The sequence below is a fragment of the Lutra lutra genome, chromosome 6 (genome assembly GCF_902655055.1).
Source record: "Lutra lutra chromosome 6, mLutLut1.2, whole genome shotgun sequence".
NCBI classification, from domain to species: Eukaryota; Metazoa; Chordata; class Mammalia; order Carnivora; family Mustelidae; genus Lutra; species Lutra lutra.
Window position 1 is genome coordinate 2702622 of NC_062283.1, and position 26643 is coordinate 2729264.

Consider the following 26643-nt stretch of genomic DNA (forward strand, 5'->3'; position numbering starts at 1 on the left):
CTAACCTCCTTTCATCAGGGATTCCTTTGCAGTTAAAATGTTATTTCAAAGGAGTTAGGCTAACTGGTGCTCAGGACCAAGCTTAGGGACAGCCTTGGTCATGGAGATGATGCCACAGGTCTTAGGTTCAGAATTCAATTTTTAAATATGTCAACTCAGTTTTAATAATATAGCCAAGGAGCTATAAAAACAGGAAAAATCCATATGTTCCAAGCAACCCAAAAGATGTTTATAATCCAGAAATCTAATAAGTTTATTGACAGAAGGCTATGTGCTTTATTAATACTAGTAATACTTGTTGTACCCAGGATAACCCATTACAGTCCTTGCGGCACCCTGGAAATCAAAGCATCAAGCAGAAGCTATCAGGTGAGGAAGGGAGATCCACAACATGTGGTCTGGAAATCCTGTTGTCCTGTCAGGTGGACAGAATATATGAATCAGATATAAGGTCTTTGTTCCTTTGATTTTACTCGGTAAATGCTTATGATTTCTTAACTATCCAAATCATGTCACCATCATCTATTTTTAAATCAGTCACACCAAGCCCCCTCGTTTCCTAGGGACAGACAGCTGAAACACAGCAGAGGATTTAATTCTCACTGAGCCAGTTACATTCACCCAGTAGGTGGAAAACAGCCCTCAAGAATGTTGTATGTGTGTTTCCATTTTAGGTATCCAGCACGAGAAAGGTGCTTACTAAAAGTTGATTTGAAAAACTCTACCTTGTTAAAAGAGACTTGGAAAACAGGGTTCAGTGTACCCTTCTAGGAAAGTTACTTTTTGATTCTTGGTTTCATTGTGTATGTAATGACAATATCTCCAAACACTAGGGAATCCGCCTAGTTTAAACCATGTGATTCCCTGTCCCTAACTTACAGGTCTGACTGAGCTAAATAGGCAAAATACAGAAGAGTTTCAGAACGAAATACAACCTCACACGGAGCAAGTGATCTATTAATGACAATATTCAGGCTCCTGGGTAAAGAAAAAAGCAAGGTTTGGTTGGGAAAGGATGGAGAGTGGTAATTTGTGGTGACCATCGTGCTCGGATATGCCAGGGTTCAAGGTAGTTTGGGGGTGGGGGGCAGACAGTGAGCAGTATCAGGTGTTCACAACAACATAAATAATGTTGGTGTCTGACTCCTTGCTCTGATTATACACTAGCCCAACCTTTCATAGGAATTTTGGCCTCTGAGATGAGGGCAGTTATAAACACACACACACGGAGCCGCCTAAGTTTGTTTCTTGGCCTAAGTTTATCAAGCTGGCACTCTAAATTAGTGATTCCTGATTATCCTCCATGGCCACCAAACAACCCCTGGAACGGCCTTCCAGACATACCCAGAAAACCACTCACTCCTCCACTCCTGCTCTGTCACTGCTGCTCTGGTCTGATTTGACACTTTGGTTGCCAGAAGCCTCCCAACCGGTGTCCTTGTTTCTACCACTTTCCCCTTGAGCTCCGTCCTCAACACAACAGCCAGAGTTCCCCTTTTACAAGGTAGATTAGATCCTATTACCCTTCTGCATAGAAATTTCAGAGACTTCCTGTTTCACCCAATTCAAAGTCCTTACAAAGCCTGTAAGGTCTCACACGTTTTTACCTCCTCCCCCTACTTTCTCTCCAAACATTCTGTTGCAGCCACACTACCACAAACGTGCTCCTGCCTTCAGTTCTGCCTGATCCCTCTATTTAGAAACTTGAAAAAAGCAGTGTGGTTTCTCTGTGCTCAAATGCCCTCTTCAGGACACCTAACCCGACAGCCCTGATTGCTACCACAACACGCCTCCGCTCTCCGCAGCACGCTGACCACATCCAACATCAAGTTCAGTTGACTCGTATGTGTATTTGTTACTGTCTGCCTCCCCTCATGGACTGTAAGGGGCAGGGACCTTTGCTTAGTTCACTGATAAATCCCAAACACCCAAAACAATGCCTGACACAGGAGCAAGCAGTACATGCGTGGGATGGATAAATGGCCAAGTATGTTCCATTTGGGTCATCGGCATCTCATCCCTCCAGAGTTTACCTGAACAGGGAAGAGGGATGGAGAGAGAGAGGGGCAGAAAAACCCGTAACATCAGGTTTCTGAACCCAAAAGCTCATGTTACACACCTAGAATCAGTTTCCTGTAAGATCTTGGCTCCCTGTGGAATTCTAGCCTGACTAGGCCACCAAGTTGCCATGTCCATCATGTTAGAAAGAAGCACCTCAAAAGCACCGGTTTCTAAACCACCAGAGATTCAGCTTTACAGCAGCTGAGATGGGGCCCAGGAATCAAATTTTTGAAACTCACCAGATGGTTCACATGCACAGCCAGATCCGGATACCCAAGTTACGGCACCTCCGCTAGACAGTCCTGAGGCCTGAAGAGAACATCAGGACAGTGTTAGTGAAGAGAGAGGACCCCATGCGGCTAATTGGGCTTTAAGAATCAAGGAAGAGGTATGTAGGTGTGTGCTTTCTCAATTATGGCCGGGGCATTTTGTCAGTCAATGCTAGTGAGCCCACGATGGCTTCAAAGGAATGACAAAGGAAGACTGGCACGGTGGAATGTTCACAGAGGGACAGGGAAATCTCACGAAACAAGTCTTGGTCAGTTTGACCATGGGAATGATTTTCAGGCCACTCAGTAACGGCAAAGTCCACTCATATCTGGGATAGTAGCGCCCCTGCGCAGAGCTGAGTTGACCTCGTCCACAATCAGCATAGATCTGTAAGCGGGAAAAGGATACACGGTAGGCACGATGTGAACAAACATCAGGGACTGGACAGGGCAGGTTTTTTTCAAGAGGGTGGAGAGTTCAGACGAGTTGGAGGTAGAAATGCAGTTTGGATTTTGGAAAACAAGCCTACATCTTTGGATTCCGTTGTGTAGGCAACTGCAATTTGTTGTTGGTTGTTTGGTTCTTCCACTTGTCATATATGAAGAAAGGTTGGAAAGAGCCTTGTTTTGGGAGGTCCCTTGTGCTGTCCAGGTGTGGTGAACAGGAACTGAACAGGTGTGTGAGGCAGTGGTAATAGAAAATTCACCCCAATAAAATAAGACAAAATCAGACAGGGAGACTAACCATAAGAGAGGTAACTACGGAAAAAATGAGGGTTGCTGGGGCGGGGGATGAGGGTAAGTGGGTGATGTAGTGGGCACTGGGTGTTTTATGCAACTGGTGAATCACTGAACTCTACCTTGGAACCCCCCGCCAAAAAAAAAAAAAAAAAAGGGGAAAATGACACTTGCTTGGGCCAGGAAGTGGAGTCACCATTCTCGAAACTGCGTGGACAGTGCTGCCCATCAAACTGGTCCCTGTGTTTGAACTGTTTCTCCACCTTCAGACTTTACCTTTTCCAACATCTCTGCATCCTTCTCCCCGTATCCTAAACTGCTTTTCGGGGAGGTAGTACTTCAGAATCATCTGAGGAGCTTAAATATGCAGAGCCAGTTGCCTACCACAGACTTGTAGTAGTAAAATCTCTAAGTGGCCAGAAGAAAAATGCATTCCCACCAGGGGGCGACGAGCCCAATCTGCAAGATTAAGAGAGCAGGTCCGAGGAGCTCTGCAGAGCCAGTGAACTGTGGCCACTCACCGTGATTCCATTAATTCCACACCTCAGAAGTGCTGATCTCCAAAACTCCTCTTGTTTGACAGCGGTGTGGGACCTCCTTTCTGAATGTGCAGAAATTCGGTTAAGAAAAAACACTGGAAGAGAAAGCAAAAGCACACGCCCAACGTGGGGCTCGAACCCACGACCCTGAGATTAAGAGTCTCATGCTCTACCGACTGAGCTAGCCGGGCAGTTAGAAGTATGCTTTCCCCTATCTATTATGAGGACATACACATTCCTCTTGACTCACTAGGAACACAGAATTCTAGATTTTTGTCCGATCTTGTCTTCTAAGGAGGATGACATGAAAGGCAAAGCATATAAGCATTATCTGAAATTTTTTGTTCTTCTCCACCATCAAGGCTTACACACACAGAAAAGGGAGGGGAGGTGCAATTTCATTTTAATATAAAATATTTGACAACCCCTGAAACAGGACCCAGTGATTTTTTTTTGTTTTGTCTACCGCTGACTGCAGAATTTCATTAAATATAATAGATACTAAATAAAATAAATAGATACTAAATAAATATGTGCTTAATGAGAACCAAACCTGCAGGAGGTGAGGGGAAAGTTCCCCTTCCCAATAAGGAAGAACCCCAATCCCCCGAAAGATGGGGGAACAGTCAACGCTGTGCTAACAAGGAAAGCCGAAATCTCTTGTACAAAGGTTGCCAAAACCCCAACTCTTTGGTTCAGTTTTATTTTTCCATAAAAAAGTGATGCATGAATGGTGGATGACCTCGAACTGAGAGGTGACCATCGTCTTCCTATGCTTTCACACGATCACAACTGTGGTGCTGGAACATCTAGAAGAACCAGAAACATCAGCCTTTGCAAAAATCACTTTAGAGCTGATAGAACACGGAATAAAAGGTAAAACTGAGAAGTGCTTGTCCCTTTTAAGTGAGTCACCACGTTAGTTCCTGGGATTGAGTGCATGTGCAGCCTACACATTTCTACATGAAGGTATAGCCACTGAATGGGATGGTGGCTGTGTGCGTTTGTGTTGTTAGAACTTAACGCTGAGTTAATCAACGCTGAGCGACGGGACGGCAACAAAAGACGGGCTCGTCCGGGATTTGAACCCGGGACCTCTCGCACCCTAAGCGAGAATCATACCCCTAGACCAACGAGCCACACATGCTATGTCCCTCTGAATACATTAAATATTTAGTAAAAAAAAAAAAAAAAAAAAAAAAATTTGTGTGTGTATCTCATGTACGTTTAGGTGCATACAACCATAACCGGCTTTTGACTCTCCCTCCTTCCCTTCTACTTTTGAAACTGGGAAAACGTAGCTCCCAGCACCTCCCCGGCTCTTTTCGCGACCCAATCCTCTTAAGGAGCCCACGACGCCTTCGCAAAGCGCGGACCCTGCTCCATAGGAGACTACCGCGGCGGCTGTCCAGACAGCACCCACCGGTGCTCCTGGTCCCCTGCACGTTGTCGGCATGCGGGAGCGAGGCCCGAGAGGCCCCCCAGCCCGGCAGCGGGAGCCGGGCCAGCCGCTCCCGCGCCCCCGACTGCCGGGGGGGCTGTCGGCTGGATCCCAGGGTTCTCCAGGCCCAGAGCGGACGCGTGGGAGCCCCTCAACGGGCCTGAAATCAGTGGGGGTCGCGAATGAAGAAAGGAAATCGGCTGTGCCAGGAAGACCGAGACACAGTTAGGGAGCCAAGAGCTGGCTTCCGTGGGACATGAGGCTGACCCGGGACCCGGCCAGAACCGCGGGGCTGCGGGCATCCGCACGGAGACGGGCGCAAGGGCTGAGTCCTCCCTTCCCTGAGAACATGCTTGCCTCTAGACGGACTCCCCACTGCCCTGCGTGCTGCTGCACCCAAACCCAAACCCTCAGCCAAGCAGTCAGCAAAACGAGCCCTGTCTTCTCATCTCACAGGTGTCCGCGTGGCGGAAACCTGTTTCTGGACTATTTCAAGGGCAGTGTTTAGGGCGCTGCACAAACAGGTGACATGTTTCCTTCTAATGAATTTAATGGTCCCTCAGGAGTCCTGCTGCTTTTCTGCTGCTTTCTGAGCTCGCTGGCTTACCAAGAGGGGTTCTCTTGAGTTCTCCTAGGATGGTTTGGACTCATGGCAAAATGTCCCTTTGTGGGAACACAGATGGTGGTCCTCCTTTTCCACCCGAAAGCGGCTAAGGAGAGAGGATGGAAAACAAACCACTGGCCCGTACGGGGATCGAACCCGCGACCTTGGCGTTATTAGCACCACGCTCTAACCAACTGAGCTAACCGGCCAAGCACACAGAAAAAGTCTCCAAAGTTCTAGTAAGAAGGTGTTCTTGTTACTGTTGCTTTTTATGCTGTGGGCTAACAGTATATCATCCGAGCTGCTGACCTCCGTTTTGCCCCCACCGAGCTAGGCTTCCTCCTTTTCCCAATACTTGTCCTATTTTTTTTTTTCATGCCAGCAATGAGACTCTAGCAACAACCCTTTATCTCCTCTCTGTATTTTCAGGCCAAGATTATCTCTGCCTTTTAAGGCCAGCCAGATACTGCAAACTACCTGATATTAATGGGTCCTGGGCTGATTTCCAAGCTGCTCTGCTTTGGCCATCTCTCCCTTGGGTGCTTTTATCTACGTTTCCAGTTTTATTGGTTTCAGATAAAGATATCCCCAAATGTTTCCCTCTGTCTATACACAGCTCTAAATGAAGTGGGTAGAACACTGTAGGAAATTGATGAATAGGAGGATAAAAGTCTAATGATACCACATTTTAAAAACATAGTTTCTGATTGTGTAGCTAAAACAGCTTGGAGATGCCGGGGATCGAACCCGGGGCCTCATACATGCGAAGCATGCGCTCTACCACTGAGCTACATCCCCAACCCTGTAACATGTATCTTTGTAACTCTTCCCAATTCTTTGAATCCTATTTTTGTCCCCAGCAACTGTAAGATTTTTTGAATGCTAGTTACATTTTCCTTTACTTATTTAGCTAAATCATGAAATGGTTAAAGGGATAACATCAGTGTTCCAAGTAAAGTAAGTCTTCTAGCCATCGGACCCTTGTCAAGCACTTAACCTGGAGACCAAAAGATGGAATGAAATACCTAAAACTCGGATGAGAAAAGGGAGAGGGGGACACTATTCAAAAGCTTCTTTCTCACTATATGTTATCTAACTCAAATTTATATATTTGAAAATAAAATCAGCTTCTTTCCTTTTTTCTTTTACTTTAAAGACAGGTGAGGGGTACTGCAGCCATGCTAGGCTGTCTACAGGCTGATAAGATCACAGGAAAGTTGCAGTTGAATTGAGAGACAAGTGGTAGAGAACTGATGAGAAATGTCTCACAACATGGGATATTTATTTACTTGAAGATAAATTGAGGAATTAATGACCTAAGAAAAGTCTTCCACCTAGGTAAAACAGATCCCAGTAACACAGGCGCCTCTTACCCACATGAAGCAGGTCTTCTAGGGTCACAGTTTGCCTTGGGACTCAGAATGTCCAGTACTAAAACTAGAAAGAGTTAATCACCCCAATGCCCTCTAGTCCACTCCCAGAATCCAGAATTCCCAGCCCCAAACCCCTAAGCTGGCTTCCAAGAATGGAGTCTCTGGAGCACAAAGCTGGGAAGAGGAGGGAGGAGTGGGTCAGCAGCAGGCCTCCTGATTTTGAATTTTGGACCCTTGGTCCCAGGCCTGCAAACGTTAGGGAACCCTAGTGTTTGAGGGAATGTGGTCAGTGATTAGTAGAATTTCATGCCCAAAATGTGCTGGTACTGAAGGACACTGAGAAGATGATTAAGTAAACAGAGATGCCTAAATAAACCTGAGATTGGTTTGTTTTTGTTTTGATTTTTTTTTTTAATAAATCCTTAAGTTTGAATATCATGGAAGTTTCCACAGTATATTGTTCAGAAACTTAAAAACACTGTAATAGATGCCAAATTATAAAGAATATGAGATGGAAAATAAACCCCAAATTCAACAGTGCTTACCTGGAAAGATGAAGAGATAGGACCCTGGGGGACAAATGAATGTTGGGAATTATCTTTCTAAGCTGAGAAATATATCTGTAATTACATGTGCACAGTATTCTCATTAGTCTTCTTAAAATGCATTTATGATTTAAGATGTGAATAACCAAGGACAATGGGTGTATGGCAACTCTGTATATTTTTGTAATTTAGTAAATCTAAAACTCATCAAAAATTAAAAATTTATTTAAATAAAAAAACTAATAAATAAAGACAGCCGAGACCCAGCACAAAATCAAACCACTCCATTTCTCAACCCATACTCAGGTGTCCAAAGTGTTGTCTAAAACCTTAGAAGCACTGGCAATGGATTAGCTTCCTTTTGAAAATGCTCTATTTGAGCCCAAATGTAGAATATTTGTCTCTGGGAAGCCTAGGAATTGAAGGTCAGCATTCTGTAGTTCTTGACTGCACTGAATTCTGTACGGTATAGCATATATCTATATATATAGTATTGACCTATACATATAGTGTACAGCTATACTTTATATAGAAAAAGAATTTGGGGCAGTATTATATTTAATTTAACACAGATTTCAGTATTAAAGAGCTCCCTCCTTGTGACTGAGTTTCTATGCTGACTGGTGTACTTATAACCATTTCCTGAATGAGTGGTTCTGAACCAGAATCACACGATAAACTTGTAAATTTCCTTGCAAGTTTGTAGATAAATTGACTACAGCTGATGTGTAAGATACTTTCTTTGTGAGCCCGGATAGCTCAGTCGGTAGAGCATCAGACTTTTAATCTGAGGGTCCAGGGTTCAAGTCCCTGTTCGGGCGTTAGCACTTTTCTTCCCTATTCTTACATTTTTAACTCAGTAAATAGTTAACAGGAAAGAAGATAACCTCAAATCACAGGCTAACTAAAAAATGGCAGGGGATCCTGAGCATGGCACAGATATCACAACCTCCGACCTGTTCAGGAAATACAAGGGCCTTTTAGTAAGGTGCCACAGCGCTCTCAACATTTTGTGTAGAGCACAAGTAAAAGTTTCATGAACAATGGCCACAAATTATCAAAAGTCAAACTCTTGTTTGAAAAGCCACAAAAACACAGAACTGCTCCCTGCGCCCTTCACTGAGGTGCTCCTCTCCGGTCCTCTGCTTTGCTCAGCCCCAGGGATACCCCCAGAAACCACAGGGGTCACTCTGAACTCAGGTCAGCAGCTTCCAAACTTTTTGGCCCATGTCCAGTTTGAAGTTGAGTTTACATCTGCAACCAGACACACAAATGTAGCAGGAACAAAAATTGCCTGAATCACCACTTACTGGCACACGTGCCCTGCACTCTGATGTTTCGGATTCCATCCCCTTCTTTACGAAGCTGGGAGCTACCCACCATTAAACTGATTTCACATTCCCCTCATCGGGGAACACCGGGCTTAGAGTCTTCATAAAGATGCAATGTAACATATAGTACCGGGAGATGGGGTCCTGTGCCGAGTAACCTGCCTGCCCTGCCCCTTCCCTAAACCCCAGTCCCCTTCTTAGAGTGACCCAAAACCTCAAGTCCCCTGAGCACACCGGTGCGACCACCATCTCTGCCCTGGTAGGAACCACTGAGCAAACAGGATGTGGCAGCCCTTGACTGAGACTTCATTTGGTCACTGCCCAAAGCAGAATTTTCATCCCACTGGATCCAGATGATAACAGAGAAAGTGGATTTTACACTGCTATGAAAAATCATCAAAGTAGCTGCAAAGCCTCTGAGAAAAAAGGACAGAACATTCCTTGTCAGTTGCCTTGGCACAGTCGGGAGCAGGTTGTCCTCATAATACGAGGGCCTTGAGCTCAGTCCTCAGAAAAAGGATAGCATTTTGCAGGGAAAAAAAAGAAATCCAATATGACCATTATTATTACTGCTACTAGAGTCACAGGAGCAGTATCTTCTTGAAGGGCCATCACTTTTTGAAAACTTTTCCTGTTAGGCAGTCCACTTGGGTTTCTTTAAAATGCTCAGAGCTTTTTCGAAAGGAAAGAAACCTCCATTAACTTTAATTAACCAAAACAGGGCAACTGTATCTCACAACCTTTTAAAATAAGCAGTGGGGGGGAGTCACATTAATTCCAAAATGACTCCAACATGGTCTCAGAGAATGTGCTAAGCAGTAATCAGTGTTGAGCAGCTACACTGTTTAAGACGACAAAGGACTTACCAATACATCAGTATGCCTACCTAGATGAATACTGAAAAATTCCCTTTCTTTTCTCTGTCTTGAGGGGAAGTGTGGAACAGAAGGAGAAGACAACCATTTCCACTTTTCCATTCCGGATCTTAGTGGGCTGAAACCCCAGCCCTGCTGTGCTGCTTGTTATCTGTGCTCCAACAACAAGAGCCCACCTGGCTGCAATTGGTCAAATGACAGACTCGCCAAGAATGTTACCCCAGTTCCAGGAGACAAGGGACTTACACATTAGATCATTATAACCTGACATTGGATTAAGGAAACAGACACATTGTAATTCCATTCTACACTATTGTCCGATCTCTAAACCTGTCTCCATGAACCTTCAACCACCTGAAACTCAACTAGTGTTAATCATCTGCTTTACCAGACAAAGCCAAATGCGTGGCTGGCACCCTCCACTCAAGAAACCCAGCAGCCCTGAGGTTGGGGCCCAGAGGAAACAGCTACTAGAAGTGTCCCTGGGTCCCTTCTATTCGGCAAGTGAGTTTAGGCAAACATTCAGATCTAAATTTCCCAAACCAAGCTTCTTTAAAAAAAAAAAAAAAAAAAAAAAAAAGATAAAGAAGAAAGAAAGAAAACAAAAGAAAACTTCAGTGAGTGAAAGCAACTCATTGTTGGACCATAATCCTTCTTTGATGAATCTCTCACATTTCTGCATGTATTGCTAGCAAGGCACTGAATGCTCTTTGTTCTGGATTTTCTTTTTAAGGGTGCTTATACAGCAAACACCCCCGGAAGACAGTCTCTCCAGAGTGAAGACAGGCATGCTTACTGCTCATTATAAAATAACGGGGATCCACGGTTTATGCTTTCTCTCTTAGAACCCACTGAATGCAGAGATGTCATGGTTTTGCCCTCTGAGAATTAGAGCCAGGAAACCAGAGAAAAAAAAATGCTGAGAGTCTGGCTAGTGCTATTACTAGAATAATAGACTTTCCATTGTCCCTAACCCAGGAGTCGAGTGAGTTACATGAGTTTCTGGGAAACTGTGTGCGGCAAGCTTAGTTTGCAAAGTTTGGGTAAAGTTTCCGACCCTTCACATTTCCTGGCACTCATCAACCCCACGCTCTCTTCCTAGAGGGAAGGAAGGGTGTGGACAGCATTCTTTAGCACCCCTATCTAAATGAATTCATACATGTAAGTAAATACAGGTATGTTATATATTTAATACATATATTTAGTCATATATATATAACTAAAATTAATATAGTTAACAATACTGTGTTACATATTTGAAAGTTGCTAAGAGAGTAAATCTGGAATGTTCTCATCACACACAAAAATTTTTTTTTGCATTATGTAAAGTGACAGATGTTTACCAGACATTGTGGTGATCACTTCACAATGTTCCCAAATACTGGATCATTACATTGTACAAGCTGAAACTAATACATTGTATGTCAACTGTACCTCAGAAAAAAAGAAATTTTTAAAAATGACCGAATTAAGGGGTGAATTCTGATTTATTTTTAGGATCCCTCAAAACTTCATCATAGTCACCTATAAGAAATGTCACCATGCCCAAGAAAAATAATAGTTAAATCACTAGTATCTACATCTCTGGGGGTTGGGGAGCCCTCAAGGAGCCAGACATTGTGGTCAGCACCTTTGCTGGTTTTCTTAGCTTGGCAACTGGTGAACTTGGATGGGAAAAATATCTACATTCTCAAAATCTCTAACCTTGAACTGAAATCTGGCATACCCTTCCCGTAAGAATGTAGGGAACAAACTATGGTCCGAAGTTCCTGTGGTTCTGTCACCAAGGAAAATCACTGACATTTTCTCATTGAGGAGGGCAACACAGGCAAGAGAGATGTAGCTTAAATTAATGAATTAATTAATCTTACAACCCGCAGCACACGGATTCAAAAATCCTGAGACACGCAGCACCTGACAGTCCTCAAGGAACTCACGGCTGCCTTAATGCGCACGTGTTATTAACAACCTAAAGCTCCCTTAACAATAGCCAGACCTCCAGGGTCCTGGGCACCCTGCTCTCAGCACCGAGAAATTCCTGAAACTTCCCTTAGCTCTACCTTCCCTCCCTCTACAAACTTAAACGTGTCTCATCGGTCCCTCCCACAATCACAGCTGCAGCTCTTCCAGCCCACGGTCCCGACCCTGTGCTGTCATAGAAACACCTTTTGGCACCCAAAACGTCCCAAGAATTCTTTCCTGGCCCTTCGCCCCGGACCCCCCCTCAGAGCACGTCAACATCTCGTACTCACTGTTTCGACGTGACGCGTCCTGAGATGGGTCTTGTCGTTGAGGGGACAGTGCGTTCACGCCGTGTCACTTGTTATTTCACTCGTTCGGGAACTGCTGTGTCGCTCGACTGGCTCTTTCGTCCTTCTAGGGGTTTCGTACTGCTCTTTAGAAGGAGTCGCGAGAAGGGCTCCCCGGGCCGCTTCAGGAGGCCAGAGGGCCTCAGGGAGCTAACAGAGGCAGAGGCCGCACACCGAGACACGACGGCTTCCGACCACCCCTTGCGGAAGGGGACTTGGGGTGAGCGCCTGGGACCCCACGCCTGAGCAAGGTTGCGCGGGGTCGAAGCAGTGATAAGGGCAGGAGCGTCACGGCCCCAGCCTCCCTTTGCTCCCAGGTAGGGTCCACAGAGGCCGCCCAAGGGCCTAGAAGGGCCGGAAGTGCTTCGCGGGCCACGCCCCGGGCGGATGCGGGCTGGCCCTCGGCGTTCACGGGGATGGCCCACGTGCAGCGGCCTGCCCGGGCCGCTGGAGGCCTGGCGCGGGTGCTACGGAGATCCCTGTGATGCCTCTGCAGGACAGGACTTTTAGAGTGGGCAGTAAGGCTCTCGCGGAGGCCAGCAAGGAGGAGGCCACGGCCGGCTGTGGGGAAGGTCAGAGGCCCGTCCTGGTAGCGTCCGCCAGATGCTGGATCCCACCAGGCAGGCCCAAGATGGCGGCGCCAGGACCGGAAACCCCTGGGCAAGGGAGGAGGGAAAAAGCGGGAAACACTGCTTCCCGCCCCAAGTGATGAACACTCCGCCCCCTAGTTAACTGTCTGTAAAAGAAACACAACCTCTAGGTTGCACAGCTTGCGCGCGCGCGCGCTCTTTTTCTCTTTTTGTCTCTCTCGAGCTGTGTGGAGATTGTACTTTTTAATACAAGTCTGGAGTAAATTAAATTAAATACTTTAAATTAAATACTTTAATTTCAAGTCTGGAGATTGTACTTTTTAGTAAACTTTCCCACGTGTGTCAACTGGTCCGCTGTGCTAGGCGTCTGTCCCTGAATTCCTTCTCATGATGAGGCCGGGGGCCTCCCCAGCTCACCAGCCAACAGAACTAAGCGGGACAAGGGTGGATACAGGAAAAGAAGTTTCCCTCCCACGTCTTTCCAGCTCTTCCGGGAACCAATGCCTCGGTTTTAAGGGCCAGAAATTTAATTATGGAGCACTCTGGATCACTCAGTCTGTTTGGTATCAGACACCCAAATTCTCAAAATATTCATAAACCAGGATGTTAATTTATGAATTTACAGATGGGAATGTAAGTGCCAAGTGGACCGAAAAAGTGGGCAAGGAGGTTTATAGTGTAGTTTATTATTTCCTAATTTGCTCTTCCCTGCTTAGAAATATTTGTCTAAAAAACTAGCATCTTTGTACAGAAAAAATAAACCTTTCTAGCTTTATGTTGCTAGAGAAATACTGCCTAAATTCCATATGACCACTTCCCCCTGGAATTTAGGGTCCTTTCAATACTACCCTTCTTCACTGGAAATTATAACTGTTTAGCCACAGCATTATTATTTCTTGCATTTCATTGTTTCCTAATGGTATCTTGGGAAATTCCTTGATTTACTCAGAAACTAGATGGATTACATTTGAAATTTATACCACTGATCTTTCAACAATGAGGAATCTTCTAGGCCCTGGAGTTGTAGACCTGGGTCTTAATTTGGATTTTTCTATTCATTGTCTGATCTCAAAGCAAATTATTTAATCTCTCTTTGCCTCAGTTTCACTGAATGTAAAGTAAAATGGGAATAGTAATATTCAGCTCATAGGGTCGTGGAAATAAAATTATGCATGGAAATCATTGGACAGATACAGTGGCAAACAATGAGCACTTAAGAAATACCTTATTGGGGCGCCTGGGTTGCTCAGTGGGTTAAAGCCTCTGCCTTCAGCTCAGGTCATGATCCCAGAGTCCTGGAATCGAGCCCCACATCAGGTTCTCTGCTCCGCAGGGAGCCTGCTTCCCCCTCTCACTGTCTGCCGGCCTCTCTACCTACTTGTGATCTCTGTCTGTCAAATAAATAAAATCTTTAAAAAAAAAAAAAAGAAAGAAATACCTTATTATTATTAAAAAACCTACTAGAATTTGGTTATGCGTTTAAATCTTTTGATTCAACAATTTATTGAACATCTTCTATGCACCATATTCTCTTAACATCTTTGCAGATGTTTTTACCCTTACTAGAAGGCTTTCCCCCACTCCTTCCTTGCTTGACCAACTTCTGTTTTCATCTTGCTGCTTCAGTGTCAAAATGACCCAGGAAGTTCTCACTAAAACCCCTTTATGCTCTGACATCAGGGGCAGGGCTCCTGCCGTTATTACCACAACACTAAGCACAGTACCCTGTGGTGACTTTATTGCATTTGACTTTGGACTTTGAGGACAGGGATGTTTTTCTCCGGTCCTGACCTGTTGCTTAGCAAAGAGAAAGCAGATAGATGTTTGCGTTTACCAAAGAAAATGGAGTGGGAATAGTTAAACAGAGGGAAGGACAGTGATACAGCATGATAAAGTAGAATTTCTTGCAATTCAGTGTGACAGCCATCTAACTGGTCTTCCTCCTTCGACTCTTGCCCTCCCCTGACAGCCTATTGTCCACCCCCCACCCTCAACACTTTGTGTTCTGTGTTGGAAACTCTTAACGGTATCCCATCACTTTCAGAGAAAATCACAGCTTGGAGCATCTTCCATTTCCTGGCCTCTAGCTATCTCTGCAATCATATCAGCTATCATCCTTATCCATCTTCTTTCCAATTCAGCCCCTTCTACTTCCTTGTTCTTCCTCAGTGAGCCAAATAGCCAAACACATGTTCACCTCCGGTCTGCTGGAGTGTTTTCCCCACATATTGACATCCCCTCCCTTATTTCATTAAGGGCTCTGCTCAAGTATCTCATCATCGATGACTTCCCTAACCACCCTATCGAAATTGCACCCACTTTTAGTTGTTTACTTAAGGCCCCTCCTCCCATAAATTTGTGTATTTTCTACTTCTCTCCCCAGGCTCAACCAGAATATAAGCTTGGTGAAAGAAGAGACTTTGTTGCCCCCAGCACTTGGACAATTCCTAGCATTAAAAAGAGTAAAAATGGGGGACGCCTGGGTGGCTCAGTGGGTTAGGCCGCTGCCTTCGGCTCAGGTCATGATCTCAGGGTCCTGGGATCCAGGCCCGCGTCGGGCTCTCTGCTCAGCGGGAAGCCTGCTTCCCTCTCTCTCTCTCTCTGCCTGCCTCTCCGTCTACTTGTGATCTCTCTCTGTCAAATAAATAAATAAATAAATAAATCTTAAAAAAAAAAAAAAGAGTAAAAATGGGAATAAAACTGTGTAGAAACAAAATTGTCTGCACATACACAACATACAGTTGACCCACGTAGAAAACCCAAAAGAACATACAGACATATTAATTAGTGAGAGTTTAGCAAGGTTGCTGGATATAAACATCAGCTTTAGCTAAAAACGGAAAAACGCAGTAACTAAAAATACACCATAAGAACAGCATCAAAAAGTATAAAGTCCCTAGGAAATATTAACAAAAGACACTTATGGAGAAAATTATAAAACTTTATTGAAAGACATTTAAAAAGGCTAAGTAAATGAAGAACTGTATCATGTTCATGGATTGGAAGACTCAACATTGTATTATTTAGTCTATAAATTCCGTACAAATCCAATAAAAATTCCAACATTTTTGTTTTGTTTTAGAACTTGTCAATCTAATTCTAAAAGTTGTACAGAAGAGCAAATGGCTAAGAAGAGCCAAGATACTCCCAAGGAAGAAAAATTTGGTGGTGATTTTTTTGGAGGTGGGATTTGTCCTGAGATATGAAGACCTGTTTCTAAAGTTGTAGTACTCAGGATTGTATGGTACAGCCACAAGGTTAGACAAATTGACTGAAAAGAAATAATCAACAGACCCACCCACACAGAGACTTTACTTATGAAAGAGCTGGTGTTATAGATCAGTGGGAAAAGAATAAACTATTCAGAGAATGGTGCTGGGACAACAACCACTTATCCATATGGAAAAAATACTATATTGAACTTCTATCTCCTACTTTTCACAAAAATCAGTTCAGAGCAGACTAAAGACAAATGTGAAAAGCAAGACTATAAAAGGTTTACAATGCAGGAAAGAATATCTCTATGACTTTGGGTAGGAAATGATCCCCCTCCCATCAAGCTAATTTGTATTCAGCTTTATCAGATACTTTTCAAAACCAGTTATTTCCAGGAGGACAATCCATAACATTTTACAACTTTTAAACTCCCCTCCCCCAAAAGTCAACAGTCTTCTGTTGTGTTTGAAAAGGCGGGAGTTCTCAGAAGGGTGGATATTTCACAAGAGGCATGGAAGATCTTTTCACAGGTCAACTCAGACATGGAAGAAAGGAACTAAAAACTCTAAGATCATCAATGCAGTGATCTAAACTACAAACAGGAATCTTGGCTCTTTGGAGCAACACCATCTTGGTGTTATCACCAGGAAGCCTGAGTACTGTTACCCAGCATGGGATTTTAGGGGAGCCAAGGCCACATCACAACTATTTCAGGAAGTCAAGTATATGCTGATGGCATCAGGAAAGAAGACATGAAGTTTTGCTTCTCTGTGCTGTAAGGCTTCTAAGCCAAAGTGGCTGACATGTGTGAATGTCAGAGAATCTCTCCTGGGAACCAAGAATAATCTTCAAAAACAGGGACAGAAAATCCCATCTTCCCCCATTTCAAGCCAGCTTCTGAGACATTCTATTAGTGGTATTTGCACTTTCCACAAAGGACAACAACAATGCATCTTGTATGCTAACAACGTTAAGTTTGGGGAAAAAAACACAACACCCAAATTCTACATTTTTATAAAACTTGATTAAAGAAAAATAGTATTTCAAACAGTAGAGTCACTAGAAGTACAGACTATCAAAAAAGTACACTTCACTTGGCATCCCCACTGCCTTCTGCTTTCTGTGACTGGACTGTGGAAGCATCTAGGTTCTTTGCAGCGTTGTTCCCCTCCTTGCCACCATCTGCTTTCCCCTTTCTCCCTTTGGGTAGCTTCTCTCCTTTCTTTGCAGGGGCCTTTTTAGGCCGGGGTTCTGGTTTTGGAGGAGCCGGTTTAGCAGACAAGCGTGCCGATCTCCTCTGCGGCTCATCCTTCACCTTCCCTTTGTCACCTTTAGCATCTCCTTTGGCCTTTCTCTTGGGCATGGTGGCAGCAGTGCTGGGCAGGTGGCTTGGCCAGTCCAGGCAGGGGGGCGGTTTCTGTCTTCCTCACACTGCTCCTAGAAAGATTTCTTTAACAAACACAAAAAGTGTCAACCAAGTGGGAAAGACTGACAAATTTAACTACATTAAAATTCAAATTTGGCTATAATAAAATGAATAATTTGTGTAAATCAAAGATAGTATGAAAAAGTAAAAAGGTAAGTTATAAGCAGGGCAAAGATATTCCTAACACACACAACTGACAAAGGATTTGAATCCAGGATATATAAAGAATTTCTACAGACATATGAGAAAAGGACAAAAGGAAAATTTTAAAACAATGAGCAAAAGTGCAAACAAGTACTTCATAGATGTAGTATAAATGCTGAAGAAGCACATAAAGTATGCTCAACCTCATTAGTAGTATGAGAAATGCATACTAACACTTTACACCCATCAAACTGGTGGAAACTAAATGGACAAAATCAAGGGCTCAGCAGATGTACAACAATTAAAATGCTACACATTGCCGAGATGTGTGTTTCTGTGTGTATAAATTAGTGTATTAAATCTGAAAACATTCTGAAAGCAATTTTACTTCTGAGTGTTTCCCTAGAGGAATTTTTGGAGACATGCAGAGGAGATCCCTACAAGAATGCTTATGGTGACTCTGTAATTTCAAAACCCGACATCACCCACTGGCCTTCAATAAGAGAGTAAATACGTTTAGTAGCATCTCTAAAAGGGAATGCTATTCAGAAGCAGAAATGAACAGATGACCGTGACATGCAAAAACACGGATGAATCTTCAAGAACATACTGTTGGGCAAAAATGACAGGTTGCAAGATATGTGTACTACAGATCCATTTCCAAGTACAAAAGTAAATGACACGTTTAGGCTATAAGCATGTAGTAAAATTGAAAAAAAAAAAAACCCACAAACAAACAAGGGATAAAGATAAAAATTGGGACAGTAGTCACATCAAAGGGGGTTGAGAAAGGGATGGTGGTTGGAGAGAGGAAGAGGGTCCAGAGAAAGGGGTAGAGGTAAAATCCTCTCCCTTGAACAGAGGTGGGTAGGGAGGATGACATGGCTGGTGTACTATTCTCTAGATTCTACACAGAGACATTTTATGTATCTGCCCAAGAATTAATAAAAACTACATTTAAAAAGTATGTAGCCCAAAGGACAGGTTCAGGGATACATGAAATGGAAAGTGATTTATTTTTAGTCTGGGTCATTAGGACCTGGGCGGATGGCTGGCACCCACAAGCACTGTGTGAAGTTTTTTAAAGCTTTAAGCCAGGACTAGCTCCTCACACCTCTGCCCCACCCTCAAAAACATTCCCTGGGGATTTCTGTAACCTTATGCCCTGTCCCACTCTACAATGTTTTACAAAAAAAAAAAAAAAAAAAATTGTGTTATCTTGTCCCTAAATTGCTCCAAATCTTGTTTTGTTCTGTTTTGTTTTTGCCGGACCTCACTATGTGGATACGTAGTGGGCAAACATGTTCCTTGGCTAACAAAAGTGAGCACCTACAAATGGTGCTAAAACATCAAATTTATCTATTTTTCTCCCCATTTTTTTCACCATAACTAAAATTACCAGACATTCTGCATTTTTTTCTTTCCCTCATGTGCAATACAGGGAGAAACGTGTTCGTATAAAGAAGAAAGGAGAAGCAAAGTGCCTTGAATCAGTCAGTATTTTTTCCTTGGTAACCTTGTAAGAAACTTTGGGGACAGAGCGAAATTGAGAGGAGAAACACTTACATTCTCGTGCTGAAAGCGACTCACTGAAAAGCAAATGTGGAATTAGCTGGACCCTTCTCTTCCCTTACTGTGCTCTTACCTTGCCTCTAAATATTCTAAATTCCTGAGGGCCAAAAAGTCCCTGTTGCCTCAGATGCACGCTTGCCGTTCCGACACAGGAGATTCCGCCTGCTCTCTGCCGAGAACATGCTTCCCTAGACATTGAATGAATTTATGCCTAATTTATTCCCTTTTTTCTCTCCCCCCAATGTATCACTAAAGAAATGTGTGAACAATCCTTACAGAACAAAAGGCTTTTTTTTTTTTTTTAAGTCCAAATTCTGACACAATAAAGAAAATAATTTTGAAGGAAAATAATTGAGAAAGACGCCAGAGATCACATTGGTCAACTCTGGGTATGGTAAAGGTGTGCCCACAAAAGAACAGGTAGGAAAAGACAGCTGTTCTTAAAATGAGCAAACCAACATTGATAGATATTTTATGGCATGAAAATCATCTGTCTAGTATTAGGGTGACGTGGTTTATACCTGTTGCCCCGGCATAATTATTTATAATGCTCCCATTCACTCTCAAAGGTGTGCTAGCTTGAATAGAAAATGAAAATGTCACTCTAAACCTTCTGCATATATTTTTAGAGACCTTTCTGTTACCAGAGAATGAGAGAGAAAACCAAAGGGTGAGCTTTTGTTCTAGGACACACTTCCCTAAAGAATGGACACTCCATACCATTCTCCTTCCATCTCACTCCAAAACTGTGTTTCTTAGCCCAAGTCCTGGTGTGGGAATGCTCACAGTCTGTTTCCTGGGCTCAGTCTTCTTCATGTTAGATCCCTTGCAGTCCATCCCAAGCAGGGGGGCCATGATCTCCACATGTCAAAGGCCGAAACACAGCAGGTAACAATAAAGATAAATTCAAGGAAAACAGGCCACTGTCTGGATGCTGTATCTGAGTACACGAATATGGATTAGTTCCTTGAAACTCACCTTTAGGAAGCTTATCGGGAGACCACGGGCTGACTCTCCAGAGACCTTACAAATTAGGAGACAGATACACAAATAAGGAAAAAGGGCCAGTGGGATAAAAGGCATTTCATTTCCGTGAAGGCCAAGGAGGGATGGGGAGGGCAGCGTTCTCGCCATACAGTGGTTTTAACTGAAAAGAAACTACTTGAGGTGGAGTACCGGGGACCTTTTAAGGACAATGAAACTATTCTGTACGCACTATAATTGTAGATACATGACCTTATGCATTTAGTAAAACTCAACTGTATACAAAGAGTGAAGCCTACAGTAAACAACGAATTCAGTTAAGAATAATGTGGAAACACTGGCTCATCAGTTGTAACAAATGTACCACACCAATGCAAGTTGTTATTAATAAGAGAAACTTCAAGAATAGGAGAAACTACTTTCTGCTTAATTTGTCTGAAAAACTAAAACTGCTCTTAAAAAAATAAAGTCTCTGAAAAACTAAAACTGGTCTTAAAAAAATAAAGTCAACTAATTTTAAAAAAACATATTTTAAGAATTAAAAAAGGGGGAAATAATTTGTTAGACAATAAAATAGAGAAGTCACAGGACTACAAATATCCCATCATGCATGTGAGAGAAAAGAAATATTATGAACGGGCAGATAAAACATATAAGTAATTGTATAACTTTGGGAACACAGAGATAGGACTTTCAATGCAATCGCCAGGGCAAGAAATTATCAAGACATGGCAACAATTTTTAAAGTTTTAGGAATTTAACAATTCCCCTTTGTTAAAATAACACTTCCAAGGACAGAATTATATTAACAGAGAACAGAACAAACAAAATAGTGAAAGCGTTGAATATTCATCTTCGCATTGCAAAGAATCGGACTGAAATTCCTGGGAAAGTTCACAATTTAACTCTTCATTTAACCAGACTGCTTGTTCTCTAATGTGGAAAGCTTCTCTCCCTCAGCAGCCTCAGGGGAGAGGGAACATCTGCTCCAGCCTTTTTAAAGAATACTTTTGTTAGCTACGAAGACTTGCATATTTTCATTAGAAGCAGACCCACGAAGTTTAAATTAACTGGTAGAAGTAGCTTTAAAAACACAAAAGTCAAATAAAAAGCAAAGAGTTATTTCAGCTGCAATAAAAATATGCAAATGATGAGTAAAATGAGGAGATGCAGGTGTGCTACAGTCTTCTGTGAGGTTAACTGTTGGGAAATCTCCAAATTCTGTCAATAATATATCTACTACGTCAATCTCAGTCCCCAGATGTGAGCTCAATTTGTGCCCCCACCCACCCACCCAAATTCATAGGCTGAAGTCCTAACCTCCAGGACCTCAGACTGTGAATATATTTGGAGATGGGGGACTTTAAAAAGGTAGTGAAGGAAAAATGGGGTCATATGGGTGGGTCCCAATCCCATATAAGAGTAGATGAGGACACAGACAATACAGAGGGGTAACCGTGCAAAGAGGTAGCAAGGTGACCATCTGTGAGCTAAGGAGAGAGGCCTCGGAAGAAACCAAAGTGCCACCATCTCGATGCTGGACTTCCAGCCTTCAGAACTGTGAGAAAGTAAATTTCCGTGGCTCACCACACGCATTCTGTTGCAGCAGCCCTAGCGGACTACCACAGGAGGAAGGAGTGTAAAGACCTTAGGGACCTACAACACATCTCGGATCAGATTCATTTTGAGATTTTGCATAGCTCTCAAAATCCTTTTCCCATATTTTTTTTCTCTTTCATTATAGGCCTAACTCCAGTATCCATGGAGAAAAACCTACCTCATCCCACACACCCCACCCCATTTCCAGCAAACGGGTACAAGGCACATTTCAGCAGCATCCTTTGGTTCCCTGGACTGTTACTGACCCGGATTTCTGGGAAATAGTTCTAACTTGGGTTCTAGTCTTGATCCCACCCCCAAAGTCAGGAGGCCACCTTCTTCGCTCTGTACCTTGGGGTTGCAGGGAAGACCTGGGAGAAGGCTGCTAACATCAAGCTTAGGAAAGAGAGGATAAAGGCTATAACAAAATAAAAGATTGTAGGCAGGGTGCAGTGTGCCGCAGGAGCAAGAGCTCTCGTGGCATATGGGCCACAATCTAGAGCCCACTTGTTCTCCACCTTCCAAAGGAAGTATCAGCCACGGTGGGCAGCCTGAGCTTCTGTTTGGCATTGAGGGAGACTGGGGGAGGAAAGGGTGGTAGAAAGAGGTGAGAAAGGGCAGAGTGTCTGAAACCCTAGGTCTCCTGCATTTTGCCAGAAAACACCTAGTTGGAAGAGAAGCAGAGAGCCATAGACTCAATGAAACGGTCACTCATCTGCAACTGGTGGTCTTGGGGCACACTCGGTTTCCCAGCTACAGGACTCCTGCCCACTGGCATCACAGAGGGATGGGAGAGGACAGATCTCCCAGCACCTCCCAGGCCCCTGAGACCCATGCGTCCTTTCAGGGCACCACATTAACTCACTTGTATTTCTGAGCGGTCGAGAAGAGACTTCAAATGAAAATGTCTCAGATACAACTCTAGGAGCACATACCAAAGCTAACTATTGTCTTGCTAACAAGGAAATTAACAAGATGGTAAAAGCAAGGGTTTTTCTGAGAAGGTATGACAATGGACGGGGGAGACGGAGCTGGGGAAAGAGAGGAAGAGAAACAAAACCACAGCTCATTAAGTAAAGATTATCCTTTCTTTTTTTCATAGCCATAAAAACACCATATTCATAGCAGTCATTCATTTCAGGGAACGTAGAGCAATGCGGCCTGAGAGACTAGGCCTGGCTAAGCCCTAAAAGTAGTAGTAGTAGCAGCAGCAGGAACAAAAACAACGGAAGCAGGAGTAGTCGTAATAACACATCCAAGACAACCCTCAGGATATACCCGAGGCTGTCAGGGAATATCCAGACTTTTCTGCACCGGGAAAGCCCCTGATGGATGCAATGACCACGGAAGCAGGCCGTGTGTCAGCCAGAGGTCGCGGAGGCCACACACAGGGCTCAAGATCTGAATTTCAAGAGGGGATGCCAGGGGCTTTCCTCAAGCTTCGAGGCAACACGCGGAGTCCACAGCTGGTCCGTTTCTTAACTTTGGGTTCGTTTTCTTTCTTTTGGCGGGGAGCGCACAGGGCCAGGTGGCGGAAGCCGCGGGCCTTGAGCGTCCGCCGGGTGGGCTCTCCCGAAGGCGAGGCCTCACAGAGCCAGGCAGCGGGGAGGGCGAGGCCGCAGCCAGGCCAGGCCGGACCACCCGCCCGACCGCTCCCAGCCGCGGGCCCGCGCCGCCTCCCCCAACTTCGCCCCGGCGTCTCTGCGGGGCCGCGGGCGCCGCTCCCGGAGACTGGCGCTCCCGGCCGCCAGCGGTACCGTTACTGTGGAGAGGCGGGGTGGGCGGGCGGCGGCGGCCCTCACCGCGACCTGGCCCGACCGCCCGAGGGTCCCCAGCACGCGGGGGGCGGCCGGGCCACCCCACTGTCGGGAGGCGCGCGCGGAAGCCTCCGCTGCTTACCCGAGTCCCGCGGCCGTCCGAGAGGCGCGGGCGCCCAGGTGCCGCCCGGGCCGCGCGGGTGCCCTCAGCTGGGGCAGGGCCGGCGCGGGCCGTGGGGCCGAGGGGAGACGCGCGCAGCGGGCCCTGCCGGGAACAGGAAGGTGGCGGGCGGCGAGGAACCGCTTCCGGGGCTGCGGGCTGCCGGCCGCCTCGCGTCGGAGCGGGGGAGAGCTGCTTCTCCCCTCGCGATAAGTCAGGCCGCCGCCGGGGCCGCGGGACTCCGACCCACCTCGGGCGGTGCCGCTTCCGCAACGCGGCCCGGCCACAAGATAACAGAAGGCGGGGAACGTATTTATGTATATATTTTTTAATGCATAAGAAAAAATTTCAATTAGTTAAAAATTGGAGTACCACTTGTTTCCGCCCGGTTTCGAACCGGGGACCTTTCGCGTGTGAGGCGAACGTGATAACCACTACACTACGGAAACGCGGCGGCGAGACACTGCTCCAGAGCGCAGTTCTCCCTGCAGAACACGGCCTCCCGTCCTTGTAGATGAGTGTTTACATGCGTGTGCGTCCGTGCACCTCGAGCGCTCACACGAAGCACTCCACTGGACGCAGATCAAGCCCTTGCAGTGTACAAACCTAAAACCAAATCTTTAACCATTTATTCTGAAAATGACCAGTTGGAGGAAAACAATAGAGAGTCCTCAATTTTTATGAAACTCGACCGCAATGGGCATGCCCCGGCACCGTGCACATTCCGCGCGCACCTAGGCGACGCGGACCCGGCTCGACAGGGGGTGACGACCCCAGCTGTGCTAAAAGCGCCGGCTTCTTGCTCTGGAGAACTTGGACGTAAACCTCCCTTCGCCCCAATTTTCGGACTCCATAGACCTCCTCGGCGGTGTGCGCAGAGGAAAGGAGTAAAAGATGTTACGCGCCCGAGCCAGCCAGGAGTCGAACCTGGAATCTTCTGATCCGTAGTCAGACGCGTTATCCATTGCGCCACTGGCCCGCGCGAGAACGTGGGGGCGCCTGTCCGCCTTCGTGAGGACGCAGGCGCCGGCGGGTCCCGGCGAGGCGCGCTCGCGCTGGGGCCGCGCTCCCCGCTGCCCAAGCTGCGCGCCCGGCGGGTCCCCTGCAGCCGCCTGCTTGCGTCCCCGCGGCCGCGTCCTTTCTGCCCGCGCCCCCCCTGCATCCACGCGTTCGCTCACCAGCTTGTGTTACCTGCCGTTCGAGGCGCTGGAAGCCGATCCGAGGAGAAAAGAGATACGATCCCTGCCCTTCGCGAAGCTTACGACCATGAAGCATTCATTACCTAAGTAAAACAATCACGATAAGCCCTTGAAGGAAAGCTAACAAACCGGGAAGGCTAGGGAAGCAGCATCAGCCGGCACGCACATGGATGCTCTCACTCGTTGCTTTCTCAGCAAGCACAGAAGCATCTCTTCCGTGTGCGAAGTCGGCCTCTGTATTTGGGAGAAGTAATTGTTATCTCCATGCCTCGGGGAGCGCTGCGGACATGCTGAGAGCTGTTAACGGACTGAATGAAACTGCCTGATATTGAGGACATACGCGATGAGTTTAGAAAATAGTTGTTTTCAGCTCATAAGATGTCAGCAGCCCTTTGGAAGATCATACATGTTGCTACTCTTTCTGCATAACATTAAAGTCTATCTACTTAGGAATTTCCCCCTGGACAGTAGAGCAGGGGACTTCTGATGAGGTGTTGTACTGTACCCCTAGGGCATTTTGGCGGCTATGGGCTGCCTCACAAAATAACTTTTAAATATAACGAAAAAAGATAAATACAGAAGATGTCAAGGGGCAATCAATTGTATTGGAATATGTTATTAAAATATTAAAAATGTATGATATGGTAATACTTGTGCTCCTTTATTAATGCACTAAATAACAATATATAGCGGGAGGTCTAATAAATACTGTAATTTCAAAGCACTCATGAGCATAAATGGTATTTAAAGCAATTTGTTAACAACTGTACTTTGATATAAATATTTGTGATTTCCGAAAGTGATAGTCAAAAAGTCTGAAATACAACTGTGATCTGTTGCCTACATTCATAGTCGAAGAAAACCCATAATTTCAGTAACAAGTTAGTGAAGATAAAAATGTATTTTCCCAACCCAGTTCAGAGACTATCCCCTCCCTATAAGAAGCAAAAGGAGATTTCTTGAAAGAAGTTTGGAAACATGAACAATTATGCTTGAATTTTCAGAAATGAAGCGAACAGGTAATTCTTGGTCCTATTTTATGCTACTCACATACCCAGCATGGACAGGGCAGGTCCCAAGGTGTCACTGGAGCCATTGATTCCATCTTGCACCACTAAAATGGGCTTCGGCTCAGAGAACTGGAGGCCCTGTCCACATTTGCTCTCCTCCCTTTGTTGTGCAGATTTTGAAAGCTTCTCTTGCTGCTTCAAACCTCTCTGCCAGGTTCACAAGCCGGCATGAGCTGAGGCAGGCTTTCATTTCGTTTTGGAGAGCTTTCTCCATGCCTTCTTTTCTGAAAGTTCCAGTTTCTAGTTTCCAGTCTTTTCTTCAGTGGCTGTACCAGTCAGAGAAACAGAGTCCAGAAAAAACACAACTAGTACGAGAATATGAATGAATGAAGAAGTATTTCTAGGACTGGCAAGTCTGAACTCTGCTGGGAGGGCCTGTACTTAAGAAAATGTCAGGCAGGATCTGATGCGACAGTCTTGAAGCCAAATTTCTTTTTCCTCAGGAAAACTTCCATTTTATTTTCAAAGCCTTTCAACTGGTTGGAAATAATAATTGGTTCAGCTGGTGGGCTCACCCATATTACTGTCAACTAACTGTAGATATTATAGTATTATATATTATATTATATTATATATATTATGGTCAACTAATTGTAGATATTAACCATATTTACAAAATAGCTTTGTAGCAATCTGTAGATTAGTGTTCAGTTGAATAACTGGATAGCATAGACTAGCCGAGCGAGCACATCAGGCTAACCATCACAGTGCTGGACTCCTCTCCATCCTCTGTGTCTCAGTACACTGTCCTTCCGGTTTCTCTCTCAAGTGTATGGAAAATGGCACTATCTGCCGCTCGCCTGTTGTCAGCAGTCTATGACGTGGAGATCTGCACCTTCTT

General features: G+C 44.9%; 1 protein-coding gene, 1 long non-coding RNA gene and 7 other non-coding genes across 20 annotated transcripts; 1 reads left to right on the top strand and 8 right to left on the bottom strand.

Moving 5' to 3' along the window:
• Positions 1-38: 38 nt before the first annotated feature.
• Positions 39-12780, bottom strand: LOC125102087 (uncharacterized). Its single transcript, XR_007128023.1, has 3 exons — positions 12029-12780; positions 2301-2370; positions 39-415 (listed from the first exon to the last, which is right to left on the bottom strand). It is a non-coding gene; the product is annotated as an uncharacterized LOC125102087 (long non-coding RNA).
• On the bottom strand, positions 3726-3798 carry TRNAK-CUU (transfer RNA lysine (anticodon CUU)). Its single transcript has one exon. It is a non-coding gene; the product is annotated as a tRNA-Lys (tRNA).
• Positions 4675-4746, bottom strand: TRNAP-AGG (transfer RNA proline (anticodon AGG)). The gene has a single exon. It is a non-coding gene; the product is annotated as a tRNA-Pro (tRNA).
• TRNAI-AAU (transfer RNA isoleucine (anticodon AAU)) lies at positions 5788-5861 on the bottom strand. The gene has a single exon. It is a non-coding gene; the product is annotated as a tRNA-Ile (tRNA).
• Positions 6379-6450, bottom strand: TRNAA-CGC (transfer RNA alanine (anticodon CGC)). Its single transcript has one exon. It is a non-coding gene; the product is annotated as a tRNA-Ala (tRNA).
• Positions 8319-8391, top strand: TRNAK-UUU (transfer RNA lysine (anticodon UUU)). Its single transcript has one exon. It is a non-coding gene; the product is annotated as a tRNA-Lys (tRNA).
• Positions 12781-15595: 2815 nt separating the features above from the next.
• HMGN4 (high mobility group nucleosomal binding domain 4) lies at positions 15596-23654 on the bottom strand. 12 transcript variants are annotated; one of them, XM_047732785.1, is made up of 4 exons: positions 23516-23653; positions 20012-20056; positions 19820-19891; positions 15596-17328 (listed from the first exon to the last, which is right to left on the bottom strand). In XM_047732785.1, exon 4 carries the CDS (start codon positions 17252-17254, stop codon positions 16982-16984), a length of 273 nt encoding a protein of 90 aa, XP_047588741.1. In that variant the 5' UTR covers positions 17255-17328; positions 19820-19891; positions 20012-20056; positions 23516-23653; the 3' UTR covers positions 15596-16981. The 12 variants fall into 12 exon arrangements, with proteins under 12 accessions (XP_047588741.1, XP_047588740.1, XP_047588739.1 ...); XM_047732784.1 differs by having other exon boundaries at positions 15596-17340; XM_047732783.1 differs by having other exon boundaries at positions 19754-19891.
• Positions 23655-23909: 255 nt separating this feature from the next.
• Positions 23910-23982, bottom strand: TRNAV-CAC (transfer RNA valine (anticodon CAC)). Its single transcript has one exon. It is a non-coding gene; the product is annotated as a tRNA-Val (tRNA).
• Positions 23983-24439: 457 nt separating this feature from the next.
• TRNAR-ACG (transfer RNA arginine (anticodon ACG)) lies at positions 24440-24512 on the bottom strand. The gene has a single exon. It is a non-coding gene; the product is annotated as a tRNA-Arg (tRNA).
• Positions 24513-26643: the final 2131 nt, after the last annotated feature.

Bases quoted from the DNA above. Each gene is read 5' to 3' on its own strand.
- HMGN4 (XM_047732788.1), bottom strand. From the start codon at position 17,254: ATGCCCAAGAGAAAGGCCAAAGGAGATGCTAAAGGTGACAAAGGGAAG.